The sequence below is a fragment of the Heteronotia binoei genome, chromosome 12 (assembly GCF_032191835.1).
Source record: "Heteronotia binoei isolate CCM8104 ecotype False Entrance Well chromosome 12, APGP_CSIRO_Hbin_v1, whole genome shotgun sequence".
Lineage (NCBI taxonomy): Eukaryota > Metazoa > Chordata > Lepidosauria > Squamata > Gekkonidae > Heteronotia > Heteronotia binoei.
Genome location: NC_083234.1, coordinates 56,031,460 through 56,048,541, shown reverse-complemented (window position 1 = coordinate 56,048,541; position 17,082 = coordinate 56,031,460). Strand labels below are relative to the sequence as shown.

The 17,082-nt window shown below is 44.6% G+C and overlaps 1 protein-coding gene across 2 annotated transcripts in view; it reads right to left on the bottom strand.

The window, feature by feature from the left end:
- Positions 1-3,543: 3,543 nt before the first annotated feature.
- The window catches only part of NDOR1 (NADPH dependent diflavin oxidoreductase 1), a 31,455-nt gene continuing 17,916 nt past the window's right edge, over positions 3,544-17,082 (bottom strand). For both annotated transcript variants that reach the window (XM_060250554.1, XM_060250555.1), the window contains exons 12-15: positions 16,561-16,707; positions 15,067-15,185; positions 7,354-7,448; positions 3,544-3,926 (exon numbers count right to left, since the gene is read on the bottom strand). In XM_060250554.1, coding sequence (XP_060106537.1) covers positions 3,782-3,926; positions 7,354-7,448; positions 15,067-15,185; positions 16,561-16,707 — 506 coding nt within the window. In that variant the 3' untranslated portion in view covers positions 3,544-3,781. The remainder of the gene's footprint in view (positions 3,927-7,353; positions 7,449-15,066; positions 15,186-16,560; positions 16,708-17,082) is intronic.

The following is a 17,082-nucleotide window of genomic DNA, read 5'->3' as shown; positions in this document are numbered from 1 at the left end:
ACATCTTTTTACTTCAAATTGTAAGAGGTTCTGATGAGCAAAAGAATCAGAACTTTCACACTGGCCTGTATGGTGCAGTGGTTAGAATGCTGAGTGATGATCAAGAAGCTCCAGGTCCAAGTGTCCACTGTGCCATGGGTGGCCTTATGCCAGTCATCCTCTCTCAGCCTAACCTACATTACGGGGTTGTTATTACATGGATGAAATGAAGAGGATAGAACAAGGTTGTAAGCTACTTTAGGTACTCACTGGAGAGAAAAGCAGGGCATAAATATCTATATAAATGTGTTGTGATGACTTGCTTACATTTATAAAAGAGCAACAGCTCATTAGTAAGGACAACAATTAAAAAGAACTGCCCTGCATAAAGACTGCATAAAGACTCCTGAATACCAGACACTGAGAACCTCAGGAGAAAGGCTAGTGCCGTCACACTCCCCCTGTGAGCTTACAAAGACAATACAGAAGATTTTACTTTGTCAGCTTCGATAATTTGTTGCTTCTTTATTGTTTCTGCTGTTTTATTGCTATCTAGTATAATTAATTTTAATGCAAGGATGTTTACTTTTTGTTTTTGCTTATTGTTGTTTTTGCAACTTCTTTGCAAACCACCCTGAGTGCTATTTCCAGGAAATGGGTGGGGTGGACACTGTCACAGTGATGATGATAAACTAGTTTGCCACAGGTGCAAACAGGATGCTGGACTACAGGGAACTTTTGCTCTGATCCAGCTGGGCTGTTGTCACATTCTTACCCCGACTTCTGCTTCCTTATCTATTCCTGCCAGAGTAATGGCCAGCCCAAACCAGCCAGTCACTTCCCTTCCCTTGCCCAAGGCAGCAGCTGGTCTTGTTGACACCAGCCATGATGGGAATGGGGTCACCATACTGACTCATCTCCCAGGCTTTCTTGACTTCTTGCTCAACGGGACAGGCTTGGTAGATCAGGAAAGAGTGGCTCAGCTGGTCATCCCACTCATCTTGTCCTAATGAAGGTGGCCAGAGGCACCAAGCACATGCTGATTCAGGTTCAGAACTGGCTGCAGCAAGATACTGGAGACACCATCAGAAATGCTCAACCTTGGGCTAAATGACTGAGTCCGCCCAACAAACTTCTGCTGCCACCTTCGCACCAGTAAACTAATTAGCTCAAGGCTACCCAAATAGCCAATGCATTATTTCCAGTGTGAAACTGGCACCCTGGCCTTTTGAGTCCTGTGCCTTTGAAACAGCTGAGCTACAGGAAGAAGAGTAAGAACATCAGATAGATCACCCCATGCCTCAACCAACTTCCTGTTTCCTGCAACCAAGGAGATGCCCTCAAGGAAAGGCATGAAGGGGAAAGCCTTCCATTGCCATTGCGCTCCAGCAAGAAGATAATACTTAACATTCAAAGAGTGTTTTCACTGTTCAAAGTGCTCCATAAGCATTATCTTCCTGGCAAGCCTTACAACAGCCCTGTAAGGAAGGCTAGTATTATTAGCCTTAGATTGCAGATTGGCAGACAGCGGAGAGCAGATTGTGCAAGTTCACCTAGAGCAGGGGTGTCAAATATGTGGCCCATGGGCCAGATCAGGCTCCTGGAGGGCTCCTATCAGGCCCATGAGCAACTCACTGTTGTCTGCTTCCTTCTCCCTCTCTTGCTTCCTTCTGCATCACAGCTTGCTTTGCAAAGCTTGTTCAATCAAGCTATAGAGTTCCCCGGCCAGTTAGCTACCCATTTTTGCTCCCTAACTGACTCTCAGCAAAGAAGGGCATTCATGCTGGCCAGATTTAATGTACTGTCATTGGCTATCTTCTCCGGAAGATGTCAAAAAATTCCCTATGAACTTAGACAATGCCCCTGTAGTTTGGGAGCTATTGAATCTGTTTCTCATGTTTTATTAACTTGTCCACTTTACATTAAGTTCCGAGGAAAATTTTTGAATTCCCTTCTTTGTACATAGCATGGCCTTCCTGACAGAGTTAAGGTCCAGCGGTTACTTTCTGGTTATAACCCTCTTATAACCTCTAATGTCACTTGTTGCCTTCAGCTTGCAATTCGAACCAGGGAAACTATTAACTGATGTATTCTCTTTATGCCTTACTGTATTTTTAAACTTTTAGCTCTTCACATACCTTTATCTTTGATATGCCAATAAAGGTTGTCTGTCTGTCAAGCTACAGAGCAAAGCCTCTATTTTCTCCATTGGCTGACCAGCACAGGAAGCAACTTCTGTACAAAAGCTTGCAATGTCCAGCCATTTCATGTTTTCCTCTGGGTCTGAGAGCCAGTTTGGCGTAGTGGTTAAGTGCATGGACTCTTATCTGGGAGAACCAGGTTTGACTGCCCACGCCTCCACTTGCAGCTGCTGGAATGAACTTGGGTTAGCCATAGCTCTGGCAGAGATTGTCCTTGAAACGGCAGCTTCTGTGAGAGCCCTCTCAGCCCCACCCACTTCACTGGGTGTCTGTTGTGGGCGGGGGGGGGGGGAGAAGATACACGAGATTGTAAGCTGCTCTGAGTTTCTGATTCAGAGAGAGGGACAGGGTATAAATCTGCAATTCTTCTTCTTAGGCTAAGAGCATTGACCATGAGATTTCTGTAATGAATGTCAGTAAATCAAAAGTAGGTTTGCAACTTACAGATACACACTTGAACACCTGAACAGTATACTCAAGATTGCTACAGCACATTGTCTCCAGATTTTGATGTAAGAGTGCTAATCTTTTAAGCATGTTTTAAGTTTTTAAAAAATATTTGTGTCCTTTATAAAGATTATCTCTCTGCTACCTGGCATTACATTTTGGGACACACATGGCCTGGCTCGACAAGGTCTCATTTGTGTCAGATCTGGCCCTCACGACAAATGAGTTAGACACCCCTGACCTAGAGAGTTTGTGACAGTGGTGAGACTCAAGCCAGAGTTCTAAGATCACAGCTTAATATTCTCTTGGCAATTATACTACATATGCTGCACTTATTTTCAGAGACAGATTGCCTCTGAAACTGGAGGTTTTATGTGGGAATCAAGAGGCCTTGAATTTCTTCTCCTTCTACAGCCTACCACCCTGTACTGTGACAGTGAGTTTCACAAGTTAATTATGCACTTAGTAATGGAGTATTTCCATTGGTCTTTCCTAAATCTATTGCCAATCAAGTTACATGGGGGGAGGGAACCTGAATTATGGTACCATGAGAAATGCAGGGAAAAAATCTTACTGACATTCTCTGCAACCATCAGAGTATACATCACTTTTACCAGGTCACACAGTGAGATGAAATGCAGGGAAAATACAGAGCAAGAGAGAGAAGACCCTGGAAGAGCACTCCCCCTAACAGGGAAGATCCTGAAACAATTAGAGCTGGCCACTAATAGAAACAAATTGCCAGTCAAGACGGACATTGGTCTGACTTAAAGAAGCAATTATTGTGTTCTTAATGATAAAGTCAGCTGTCTAGCACCCGAGAACCATGATCTTGTTATTTTAAAAAACAAAAGGAAAAATTCCTCTGAGTTTGTGATCTGATCTCTCTCTTAAGAATCGTACACATTAATCAATAAAAGGCTATTCAGAGTCCATGGAAAGGGATGTAATTTAGACAAGACACCCACGGATACAATGAGATAGCATTCCCCCTCTCCCATAACAGTCTAAAGTCAGGGGGGCAGGAGGTGACTCAGACTAATTGCCTGGGCCGAGGTTTATTGGTCAGTGTCTGCGTATGGTACTCCCACATTAGCTACATCTGTTCAGCTCTGGGTAAGAAGCATCCTTTGCAGTCCAGGCCTCTGTGCAACTCAAGACCAGGTCTCAGCCTGGAAACGGTGGGTCCGATCCAAGGTTGCAAAGTACTCCTCAGCTTCTGAGGCAGAGAGGTCTCCTTCTGACTGGAAAACAAACTTCAGAGCTTCTGCCACTGCCTCTGGCATCTGCTTGGCATTCCTGGAAAGAGAAGGGTCATTGTTACAAGGGATAAAAATAGAGACTGTGGACAAGCCCCCAGTCATTTTGTGGCTCTGAGTAGGCAAGCCATAATATTAAAAGTGGTGCCTATTTTCAAAAGTGGGGAGAGAAATTTGGCCCTTAGCGGGAATTTGGAAGGGTGGGGCATTTCAGGTCAAGGAGACAAAGCAAAACCCAAATTGTTGTCGTTGTCCAGTCGCAAGTTGAGTCTGACTCTTTACAACCCCATGGACCAAGTCATGCCAGCCCCTCCTGTTCTCCACCATCCTCCAAAGTCCACTCAAATTCATGTTAGTTACATCAGTAACACTGTCCAGCCATCTCATCTTTTGCAGTCCATGCCTAAAATAGTTGTTTAATAGCAAGCAATAACTGCAATTTTTATTTTATTAAATATTTGTACCACAGCCTTGTCAGTCATTCCTGGTACCTTTTTTCACTAATCTCCAGAACTCTGGAAGGTGAGGAGTGTGCTGCCCTCTTCCTGAGCATGATTTGGGCAGATAATTTCATCCATATTTCCCCTTCTTTCTCTCTCTCTCTCTGTAATCAAAAATGGGCTAGAAACTTACAAAACAAAACATGGAAGATGAACATTCAGCGGTTTGGATTATTTCTCAATGGTTCAGGTATCTTCTGGCTCTTTTATGATGATGGCCCAGCTGCTGGTTTGGCTTGGCTGAAGCTGCTTGTTTTTAAAACTTTCAACCTCTGAAGACACCTCCAGGTGGCTCAAGAGGAAAGCTGCCATCCAGGCCAAGGGTACACCCACCTGTATCCTAAGCCTGCTTTGCATTTCCAAAAATGAAACAGAACCTGTTTTGCCTGGTGGGCCAGTCCTGTCTTCCCCACCTGAGACAGGGAGGTGAATCAAGATTTCTGTCTGCCATTAACTGAGGACTGACAGTGCTTGTGACAAAGAGTGCACGTTCCAAGGATGAGATGCCACACAATAGACTCATTACTTGGGAGGATCCTGTCAAGCAGATCCAGAGGAATAGCTGAAGACATACACAATAGGTAATCAGAAATTGTAAGCTAGCCAAATACTGCAGTGGCAGAAAAGGTTATTGGATTTATATCCCACCCTAAACTCTGAATCTCAGAGTGGTCACAATCGCCTTTACCTCCCCCCCCCCCTCCACTCCACAACAGACACCCTGTGAGGTAGGTGGGGCTGAGAGAGCTCTTACAGCAGCTACCCTTTCAAGGACAACTCCTGTGAGATCTATGGCTGACCTAAGGCCATTCAGCAGCTGTAAGTGGAGGAGTGGGGAATCCAACCCTGTTCTCCCAGATAAGAGTCCACACACTTAACCACTACACCAAATTGGCTCTCTTCACTACACCAAACTGGAAGAGAAAGATGGCATAGGGGGACAGAGTGTTGTCCAGGAGGGGAGGAATGTCATGTTCAGCACACACACACACACACCCAACAACAAGGGAGAGTGCCAGACCCTTGGGCTGCATTCAGAGATCACAATCAGCCATAGCTTTTATTAAGCTGTGGCTTGGTCAAACCCAGTAAGTTATGACTGAGGCTGCCAACCTCTATGTGAGCCTGGAAACCTCCCAGAATTACAGACTACAGCAATAAATCCCCCTAGAAAAAATGCCTGTTTGGGAGGGTGACTATACTTGCTGAATTCCCTCCCCTGCCCAAAAACACCACACACAAATCTCCAGGAATTTCCCAACCCAGAGTTGGCAGCCTTACAGTATCTGCAGATGATCTCACAAACTGCAGATTGCTGACAGGCATCAAACTGAATCTTGTCGGTGACCACAGTTTGAACTAACATGTAATTTGTTGTGACAAAGGAATCCACAAACCGTGGAGTGGCATTATCCGTTTGCAGCAGCCAGGCCTCAAAGATGGCAGAAAGGGGACAATCTCACCTTGTAGGGAGGCAAAGGAGCACCAGGGCTTGTGCTCTAACAAGGATCTTCTAATTTAGCATCTGGTAGGCAAACCAACGCTTGCTGAACAATCCAGAGTTTCTAGTGATGTCTGAATGCTGCTTTGTAGTCCACCTTGTAGATCTCATGGATCCTTTGCTCTAACAGTGTCATTTTCCTTGAGGGCTGGGAACTTTACCCTGAAGCAAGAGGCTGAAGGCTCCTTGAGTAATCCCCACTAATTAATCCAGAACAGCTGTTTCGGTAAGCATGAGTTCACAAGAGGGTAGACCAGAGTTTCTATTCTGCACTGGTGACTGACTACTCAGACAAAACAGGGTGGATCAGGGACATGGCAAAACTGCTCCAGCCACATTATGCCCCTGCCATTCCTGTTTCCATATCCTTCCTTGCAGCAGAATTAACTTAGTCACTCTGGCTGATCTATTCAAGGAAGACCTAGAATGCACTTCAGTGCCCTCTGATGCTGTTCAACGAAGGCATAGCACTCTCGCTCTCTCCAAAACAGTCTGTACTGTACTGTTTGACTGTCTGGAAAGGCTCACCTAAACAAATGCTTCCCTGTACAAAGAAATACATTGGACATAGAGAACAAGCACAGTGGGCTATGCTAGAATCTTTTCCCCTGACATTAATTTTTTTTTTTGCTGTGGAAGAATATTCAGTCCCCTGCATCCTGATGTGGTACAGCCCAAGTGTAAGTTCACTGCCTCCATGGGAGCTAGGCCTAAGATTTCCCCCTCTGAATAATGCCACGGGGAATGTCATGAGACATTAAGGGCCCCTGGAATCCTCTGCCTCAGGAAAACAATGCAGGATCTGAATGGCACATCCTTAAGCATTCCTGGCCAAGACTCCCTTTGAACTCTGACACCACCTGGCCTCATGCTCCAAATATTTGCTCCCACTCCTTGCTCCACAGGCTGCGTGCTGGCTGTGGCTTGGCTCAGCGTTCATTAGCTTGCATCAACATGACAGATGACTCCCAGTGTAGGAGGCCCCTTTGAAGCTGGGCACAGGGCCATGCAGTGACTCAGGGAGGTAGCCATGCTGTGGGGAAGCCCCAGGAAGCTGCCCTTGGCCTTCAGAGACACTCACTGACACTTAGAAGTGTTTAAAAGGGGATGAGATGAATGGTGGTTAGTCATGATGGCTAAAGAGAGCCACCACATTCAGAGGCAGTATATCTCTGACTGCCAACTGCTGAGGGGAAGGATAACAGCAGGCCTTTGCGTCCCTGTTAGTGGGCCTTCTTAGGCATTGGAGGGGAGGAGAACAGGATATTGGTAAGTTTGATCCCACAGGATTTCTCTTATGTATAACTCAAAGCTAGCTCTTCCTGGGTAATTTTTCAAGGATTAGATACCCAGCTAGTGTTATCTTCAAGGATTTGGTGTTATCTCAGACCAGCATGGGCTGGGCAACCTTGCCCAACATACACAGACAAGTTCAGGTCTCATTCTTTGCTCTCTTTGGCACTCACCCAGCCAGGTAGATGTATGCATTCCCCCGGCTCACCAGATCCCATACTAGTTTCTTGTTCTCTCGGATACGGTGCTGGACATAAACCTTCTGCTCCTGCAGGTCAAGGGAGAAGCATGCTCTAATAATAACGTTCAGCATTTCCATAGCATTTGCTGTGTTCACAGCACTTTCCCATGAACTCTCATTGCAATCCTCAGGCCTTGAAATTCAGCAGGAGCTCACAGGAGCACAGCTCCTAAACCTTTCTGAGGGTTCCCCCTCCTCCTCCCCACATACCTTGTCCATTGAGTAGTAGGTGCAGCTGCATAACAATCCCTGGATTAGGAGAGTGGAAGCCAGCCAGCCACCAGTGGCTTTGTCACACCCCTAGTAGCCCTCATTAACCTCTGGAGAAGCCCACGCCACCCTTTCTTCACTTCTTATGTGATTTTGAGCAGTGGGTGGCTTGCTGGCCTTTGACTGGGGGGATCTCTAGCCAGCCCAAGCAGGCCTCGCTTGCCCAGGGCTCTCCTTTCTTGCATCAGGTTGCTGTTGGCTGGTGAGAGGGGGTGGCATATGCTAATGAGCTCCACCACCTATTTTTCTACAAAACAACCCCTGGTAATCCTTACAGCACCTCTTTAAGACAGACCAGTAATATTAAGCCTATATTGTAGATGGACAGGGGGACACTGATGTGAGACATAGTGAACTGCCTAGAGCCATCTAATAACTATGGGATGGCAATCAGATCTGCACTGGTGACCTCCTAGATCACACCTCACGCACTCTCAATCATGATGCTATAGCAGCTCCCCCTAATTTGATGCCACCTAACTTCCCTCCCCCACAAGAAGCCTGCTGTCTCTGATCTACACTTCCACTATGTATTATATAAAACTTCTAACCCAGGCCATAATAGAACCAGAACCCTTATGGGGATATCTGGCCCCTCAAGAGAGACTCCCTGCAACCCACTTCCCCTGCCCCATTTCCCAACTAATAAGAAAACAATGAAAGAAAACAGAGTGGAGTCTGTGGCCAGCAGAACTCACCAGAAGGCCAATTTAAGGGTAAGAGGTGGAGTCGTTATGCTATTTCTAGTTGCTCAACAAATATCTACATTATTTTTTTAAAGCTTACCTAATTCTGAAAGCAACAACAAATAACTAAATTCTCTATCTTGTATCAATTATGTACATGTTATTTACATAATCTGTACTGCAACCCCTAACCATGAGGAAGGGTCAGGTGCTGAAGCCCTTACGCATTGCAACCACCAGGACTAGAAACTTCAAAACAACAACTGAGATTTTCAGAAATCCAAATGTCTGTCTCCAAAACAAAATTATTTGCTTGTGTAGCATGATGGTGGAAACGTGGAATACACAGACCACCACTGTGACAAATGATTAGGCGTGGAGTGAAGAGTGAACCCGATGCCTGAAGACATGGTGGGACTTCCCATTCATCAGCACAATAGACAGAGGTGAAAATGAAGCTTGCTTGCTACATAAACAATATCTGTGAGAAGGTTTACAAACGTCATGTCCTTCAGTAAGACAACATTTTGTATGATCACTCTCACACGCATTTAGCTGTTCCAGGGCTGCAAATCTGCTGGAGTCCAAAATGGAATACCAAAAGCAGTCCTATAAAGAAGTCCTATTTATAAAAAAGGCAATAGGAAGGATCCAAACAACTATAGACCAATTTGTCTTCTAAGTATGATAAGTAAACTATATACCAGTCAACTGAAAGGAAAATTGAGTGAGTGGATTGAGTATAAGATCTTGAAAGAACAGGCTGGATTTTGGACAGGATGCTCCACTCTGGACCACTGTGTAGTTCTTGATTATTTAATTGCCAAGTACTCCAGTAATAACACCTCCTCCTTGTATACAGCCTTTACAGATTTCAAATCAGCCTTTGATATGGTCCACTGAGTCCTTCTATGGCAAAAATTAATGGGGCTGGGAACTGACAGGAAACTGCTGACCCAGATGAAGGCCTTACACAGGGATACTAAGATCCAGATAAGAACAAGCCCACAAGGCCATCTTACAGAAGCCATAAAGGCAGAGAAAGGAGTCAAGCAGGGTTGCGTTCTGGCACCATCCTTATTCAATCTTTATATAAATGATCTGGGGGAGTATTTATCCTGCCCTGAGGTGCATGCACCAAGGACTGCAGATAGACACATACCACTCTTATTATACACAGATGATGCAGTGATAATCTCAAGGACCCCTGTTGGTCTCAAGAGAGCCTTGAATATTCTCATACAGTTATTGCCAGGTTAATCACATCAAAATTAATTATCAAAAATCAAAAGTCCTTGTTTTTGCAAATAGACCCAGATTATATCAGTGGAGGATCAACACAGTAGCTATTGAGAAAGTATAATGTTTTAAATACCTTGGGGTGGTCTACCAAGCCTCGGGGCATAGGAAAGCACACGTGGAACATGTTATATCAAATGCTTCCAAATCTTCTGGGGCTATAGAGAAGTTTTTTTGGACCTTGGGAAGCCGCAATGTAACAGCAGCAATAAGGATTTTCAAGGCCAAATTGCTTGCCCAATTATTATACATCCCCCCCCCCCCCCCAAGTATTATAGTGTCACAATCCTACTTGCAGTCTATGGAAAAAATATAATCTAAATTTTTAAGACATATACTGCAAGTTCCTCCAGGTGTTCTCAATTCAGTTATACGAATAGAAACGGTGATGGTCACTGTTGGATTGTTGCTATTTTATGTTGGTTTAAATTATTTACAAATCTCACCAGACTAAAAGAATTAATAATAAGAGACTCCATGGTATTGCACTGGATTAAAGAGACAGAACTCAAATTGTGTTATTATGGGCTCTCCAAACAATTTCTGTTGAATACCAAATGTATTTTAAATATCACCAGGTAACAGCCCATATTGCTAAGACAGGGGAAAGGGGAGACCCTAAAATGTTGGGGGACGGAGAATCTGGGTATGATTCATGGGACAGGATTCCAGTGTTGTTGTCCTCTCAGTATGACTAGCAAAACCAGGGTTGCAAACAATGCAAAATAAAATGATTCTTGTTAGGGCAATTGCAGTGAAGACTTCCATTTTTCTTGGTGTAGAATATGAACTGCCTCAGTGCCACCTATTACTCTGGAGAATACACTCCTCTAAGAGTACTGAAGGATCTCAAGAAAACACCCAAGATTATTGGTGGAGGGAACACTGGAACACACTTCATTTTAGCTGTTCTGAGCCTGCTCACGGGAGGGTAGGAAATAAATAAAAGAATAAATTTCAGCAGGTTGATGTGGGTCCCAAACCACATGCACATATAGGCACATGCATGCAAACAACCTAAAATGCCTGCCAGCAGACTCAGATCTGGGTTCAGCAGGGAAGCAAAGGAAGGAGAGCAATTAATCAGATGCATGGAGAAAGGCTGCTGCCAATGATGATGATGACGACTGTGGGTAAATGAAGGTGCTTGCACGTGCTGTGCACTATGTATTCCTCAGCAACCAGCTGCTGCCGGAAGCTGGGTGTGAATGCCAGGCCTGTAATTGCCCCATTTCTTATTCTCTCCATCTGAGGAATGTGTGTGGCTGCTTTCCAGACTGAGCTACACACTAGGAATCACATGGCACAGCCCTCTCCTGGGACTCTGCTGCTTCAGAATGGTGGTGGGAACGGAGCAAGTCTATATCCTTCTTCACACTTTTAAGATCCCTGGTAGATTGCAAATTTAGCACAGTAGGGCGAAAAGGAGCCTAGAAGTAAGGCTGTCGCACCTGATATTTCCACCAACACTTTGTGTTGGAAATGGTGGCCAATTAACCATGTGACTTTTTGGTTAATTAAATTTGTATTTAATTGATTTGATCTGCTACTTATTACTTAGGTTTTTGGGGCTTGCATTTGTAAAGTTTTGTTTTGAAAGCTTTGCATTGTGATGTGCTCATGATGTGGGCTTTTAAAAACATTTGGTCCTTAGTTGTTAAGTGCTCTGACATACTAGGCTGCCTTATACCAAGTATTGGTCTTTCAATCAGTCCTGTCTACTCTGACTGTGCGCTGTGATCTTGGGCACAGAAAGGTATCTTCCAAGACCTGCTAGCTGAGATTCTTTAACAGGAGATGCTGGGGATTCTTTAACAGGAGATGCTGGGGATCCTTTAACAGGAGATACTGGGGGACTGAACAAGAGATGGGCAAGCTCTTCTTGGACAAAAGCTCAAACAATCCAGGCTGTCTTTAGATCAAGTGCTAATAGATGGTGCTAAGTACAAGGGCTCAGACAGCTTTCCTCCTGTTGTCCCATCACCCTTTGTTCAGGGCAATCCTGGGCATTCTCAGTGGGAAGTAAGACCCAGTGCACGGAATGGAGCTAACTTTCAGGTAATAGTACATTCACTGAATTGCAGTTTCTCTCTGAGAATCCTTCTGAATAGGCCAGTTAAGTTTGCTGCCAGAAACACAGCCCTAACCTCCCATGCATACAACCCAGGAGGTGGAAAACTGATAGGAAAATGATCACTTTTAAAGTTACAGGCAGGACTCCTGGGTAAAGGGTCAGCTTTTCCTCATACTGTTTATGAATTTAATGAGTGTGGCCCAGTGAGATTGCAAGCTACAAATCAACAACATTGGGCAGCATCTCTAGACTGAACCTTTAGTTTCAGTGAAAAAGGTAGGTAAGAAATAAATAAAAAACATTTGAACAACTACTGAAAAGAGATTTTCAGAGCAGAAAAAGCAGTCTGAAAGAAGGAAAAAAGTATGCACTGTTATTAGCTGACAAATAGGGACTTAGCAGGCAGTATTTAAGGAAGAGGAATTTCTTCCTGGGCACGATAGGAAGGGTACAATTTCTATAAAATTATCCCTTCCATCTTCGGTTTCTGTAAAGACCTGATTTAAAAGCACAGTAACTTAAACATCTGCTTAATAGGGATCGCTCTTTTTTTGCTGTAAAGTTGTAGCCAGCTTACAGTGATCTGGGAGAGTTTTCAAGACAAGCAGCATTCACACATAGTTTGCCATTCCCTGCCTCTGTGGAGCAATCCTGCTTACCAACCCTGGACTTCCTTAGTGGTCTCCCATCCAACTACTAACCAGGGCTGACCTTGCTTAGCTTCCAAGATCTGACTAGATTGGGCTAGCTTGAGCTATCCAGGTCAAGGATCACTTTATTAGTATTCAGAATGAATGAATAATCCAATCAATCAGCTTTGTTTAACTAAAGAATCAGCTAAGAGCCCTCTCTTCGCATTTCACAGGGAGAACGGAGTGTTCCACCATGCATCCCTCCTTCCTACTTTTTGAAATGGCACAATTTCCCCACCATTTTGCAACATATATTCTGAATTTCCTCGACACTGCAAATAGCAAAGAGATACATGAGGTTCTGAAGCCCCAGCCTTGTTCTACAATTCTTCTGGCTTCAGAGATTTTACTAAGTGTTAACTATGCATTTCCAAGAATATCGGAGTATTCCCACAAAGATGAGATCTGTTATTTTGTTTTGGAATTTATAAACCTGCTTACTGACAAATAAGATCTCAAAGTGAAGAACGATATTCAAACACACATGCAAGAGCAAAATACAAGAAAGAAAAGCTGTTCAGAAGCTGGAACCTGTTGCCAAAAGTACCTTCTGCACTCATTCCTGTACTTTCACTGAATCACAGCTCCCACCACACATCAAGTCACAGCTGACTCATGGTGACCCCATAGGGTTTTTAAGGCAGGAGTCATACAGAGGTGGTTTGCCATTGCCTGTCTCCACATCATGCCCCTGGTATTCCTTGGAGGTCTCTCATCCAAATACTAGCCAGGGTTGACCCTGCTTAGCTTCTGAATTCTGACAAAATCGGGCTAGCATACTTGTACTTTCAAAGAATCACAGCATATGAGCTAAAAATCACTCTCAAAGAACGGAAAGAAACTGGAGGGCACTGAACAGGAAGCAGTGCTTATTTCAGCCCAAGTGCATACACTGCAAAGTCAGGAGGACAGAATTTTATCAGGTAAATACGAGGAGCCTAGTTGCTCAAGCCAGAGAAACACAGAACTTTCCATTTTATGAAGGTCAAACAGTACCTGTGTGGAAAGGGTGAGATCTACTCTCTGCTTATAGAAACCTGGCTGTCAGTTGGGGCTTGAGCACACAATAGGTCTTGAACTGGTGACAGAGAGTGATCAAAATGTAGAATGCACTGCCACAGGATGTAGTGATGGCCACAGGAATAAACAGCTTTTAAAAGGGATTAGGTAGATTCATAGAGGATGAATCTTCAGTGGCCACTAGCCATGGTGGCTGAGGGGAACCTCCACATTCAGAGGCACTAAACCTCTGAATCTCAGCGCCAGGAGGCAACATCAAGGGAAACTCTGAGCATTTCGGATGCCGTTGGACAACGCATTTGGGTCTGATAAATCAGGACTTTATTGAGACAATACACAAAGTCTACAACATACAAAGTCTACAATATTTATGCCATTTGGATCCACGTGAACAGCATAAGTTGAAGTGGGCGTCCACAATTGAATGCATCAGTGTTCACGTCGATCTTTCATTACGAGTGTTTGCTCTCAAGTCGGCTTGTTTGTGCATGGTTCACATAGTATAAATATTACCCAAAACTGTTATTGTGAAGTTTTTTGTTAGTTACTCTACAAGTGTTTAGTTAACTGTTGCAGTCATGGGTTGTGGCCTTTGGCTTTTGGTTCCTCCTCTAGTTTGGCCAAAGGAGAGAACTACAAGGAAACAAGCTATATAGTACAAGGAAATCTCTTCACACTCACAGGCCCAAGTGGGACAGGTGGTGATCTGTGAAGACCATGCAGATTGTCCAATCAGGACTTGAGCAGCTCAGAGACTCTCCTGTGGCCTCCTGCAATGGGCTACCTTTGCTTTCCCCTCAGCCCTGCCTCACTGTTTGTGCACTAGAAACCACTTTGACAACTGCTATGTGTCCCTGTAAGAGTGTCTATTCTGCAGATCTATGTGAGCACACAACCTGGTCTTGGGCACAGAAGGTTACCATCCTAAAAATCAAAGCTTCATTAAAAAAAAAAAACAAGACATGAGCTTTCAGGGCTACAATGACAGGTTGAACAAACATGGGCACTCTTGTAAAATCTGAGTCACAGAGGGGCTGAGCAGGATTTTTCAGTCAACACTTTGGTGCCCTGAGCATCCTCTGACCAAAGAAAACAAAATGCACATGGCAAGAGCATCAACACCCTTTAGCTGTATCTCACCTCTCTGGCACCAAGTCCGGCTGTCCATTGCTAAAGGGCCTGTGCGTGGTACCTGTTTGGATGTAATCTCCCCCATGCCCCCAACCACTCATGGCCCAAATTTAATACTTCTCAAAGCAGAAACTTGGAAGATCTGAAGCCTAATGAGCTAGCCAAGTCTGCCAGTGTATGCCTGGGTCTCAGTACCTTTCTTCAGGTGAGCATAGAAGGGGAGAATGCAACATCAGCTACTAACATAGGCAGGCTGTACACAGCTTTTGCACTGGCCAGCCCAGAAATTAATATTGGGATCTTTTTTTTTTTGCTTCTGCTTGATAAACATCACTGCAAGTGATGTGCATAACACATAAAGCAGCTATGATTCTGGCACAAGCTTAAAACAACTAAATGCCTCCAGGAGTTGGAGAATACACCATGCCTGGATTTACATCTGACCCCAGCAAAATGTCATGCTCTGAACTCACCTGATCCCGGGAAAAGGCCGTGAATAGCGTCAGGAGACCCCTTTTCACAAGCTCCTCCCACTCTGCCTGACAGTAGAAATCTTTGCTTCTCTGCCGGCAGCCAAAGAATAGGCAATTCCCTATGAAACAACAAAGCACAGGGGGCATCAGAAACGGGTCATGTCACAATAAACGTTCTGTGAGATGCTATAAATGCTTTGTAATTTGGTTTTTCTAACCAAATTTAAACTGAATCACAAGATGTAAATTTCAGCAATAAATATGACAACAACACAATTACACAAGGGTTGTGGGCACATTGATTAGTGAAAGCCTTGGCTTGTTAGCAGTTGAAAGTGTGGATCTAAGGGTGTGATTTATATGAATTATATGAATACAGGAGGAAGCTGCCTCATACTGAATCAGACTATGGGTCCATCAAGGTCAGTATTACCTACTCTGATGGGCTGTGGCTCTGCAGGTTCTCAGGCAGAGGTCTTTTACATCACCAATTGCTTGGTCCTTTTAACTGGAGATCAGGGATTGAGCCTGGGACCTCTTGCATGCCAAGCAGAGAACCCTACCACTGAGTCATGGTCCCTTCCATGGCTGGCTCACCCCTCTGAGGCTCTGCTTGGCCCGGGGATGTTGCTGTGCAGCCTGGGGCCATTGAAAGATACATCCATAGCAACTCATGTTCACTGCATTTCATGTGTTAGAGTTTAGGTGCATAACACATAAAGCAGCCCCTGGGGAATACAGAAGTAGTCATTTCGTTCTAGTGCAAAATAACAGCTTTCGCTCACTAAAATTGCATGTGACCTCATTTTCTTCAGTATCTCACTTACTTATTTCCTCGTTTGCTAGATTTTTTTAAAACCCTGCCCATCCTTTAATGGACCCTGAGTTCATGATGGTTCTCACGTTTTATTCTTACCACAATCCTGGGAAGTAGGTTAGGCTGAGAAAGACTAACCAGAGTCCACCCAGTAAGTTCAAAGCAGCGTGGGTATTTGAACCCAGATGTGACACTGACTCTAGTAATCAATACTGAGATTTTGATAAATAAGGAAATATATATTCAATCTGACAGGTCATCAGTCAGTTAATGACAAGATGGAAAATTAACCAACTATTTTCAAGAGCCCTAACAACAATACTGGACCGCTGTGCTGTGCTGTCAGAGATGTGAACAAATCCCCGGCATCAGACTGGACCTACAAGCAGATGGTGATAAGACCACAGGACAATATCTGTCCCCACCATCACCACTGCTGCAAAGAGTGTTCTTCAAAGAAGAATCAACAGTGCCTCCTACAGACAAATAAGGAGGAAGGGGGGAAAAGACCGCACAGGGTACTCCAGTGCCATCCAGTTTACGGGAGTAATTTATGGGAGTTAACTGGATGGCACTGGAGTACCCTGTGTGGTCTTTACGGGCTGTAAAGCATCCACACAACAGCTGCGTCCCCACCAGGACTTTAAAAACATCTTTCTTCAGGTAAGAGCATCCACCTTTTTTGCCTTGAGCCACCCGCTCCTGTATCGCTGCTCGGAAAGGTGCCACTCCTGTGCCGGGCCCAATCATGATGGCAGGCGAGTTTGGATCAGCTGGGAACTTCATGCCTCCTTGCTTCACCCAAAGGGGCACCCTCACAGCCCCTGGGAAGGAAACAAGAGCTCACTTCTCACTTCAACAGCAGGCGTGCCAAATAGCTGCGGTTCAGGTGGGAGATTCAGGAAAGACCAAAGGAAGTATTTTTGCACAGCATACAGTTAATTTGTAGCACTAGCTGCCACGAGATGTGGTCATGGCCATAAACTTGGAAGGCTTTAAAAGGGAGTGGACTAGCTTATGGAGGACCAGCCTATCAACAGCTGCTAGTCATGATGGATATCTGCTCCTTCCAGTCCCAGCAGTAGTATGCCTCTTTAAAGTCAGTTGCTGAGGAGCACAAATAGGATGATACTGTTGCAGTCATTCTGTTGGTGGGCTTCCTAGAGGCAGCTGGCTGGCCACTGTGCAAACAGAATGCT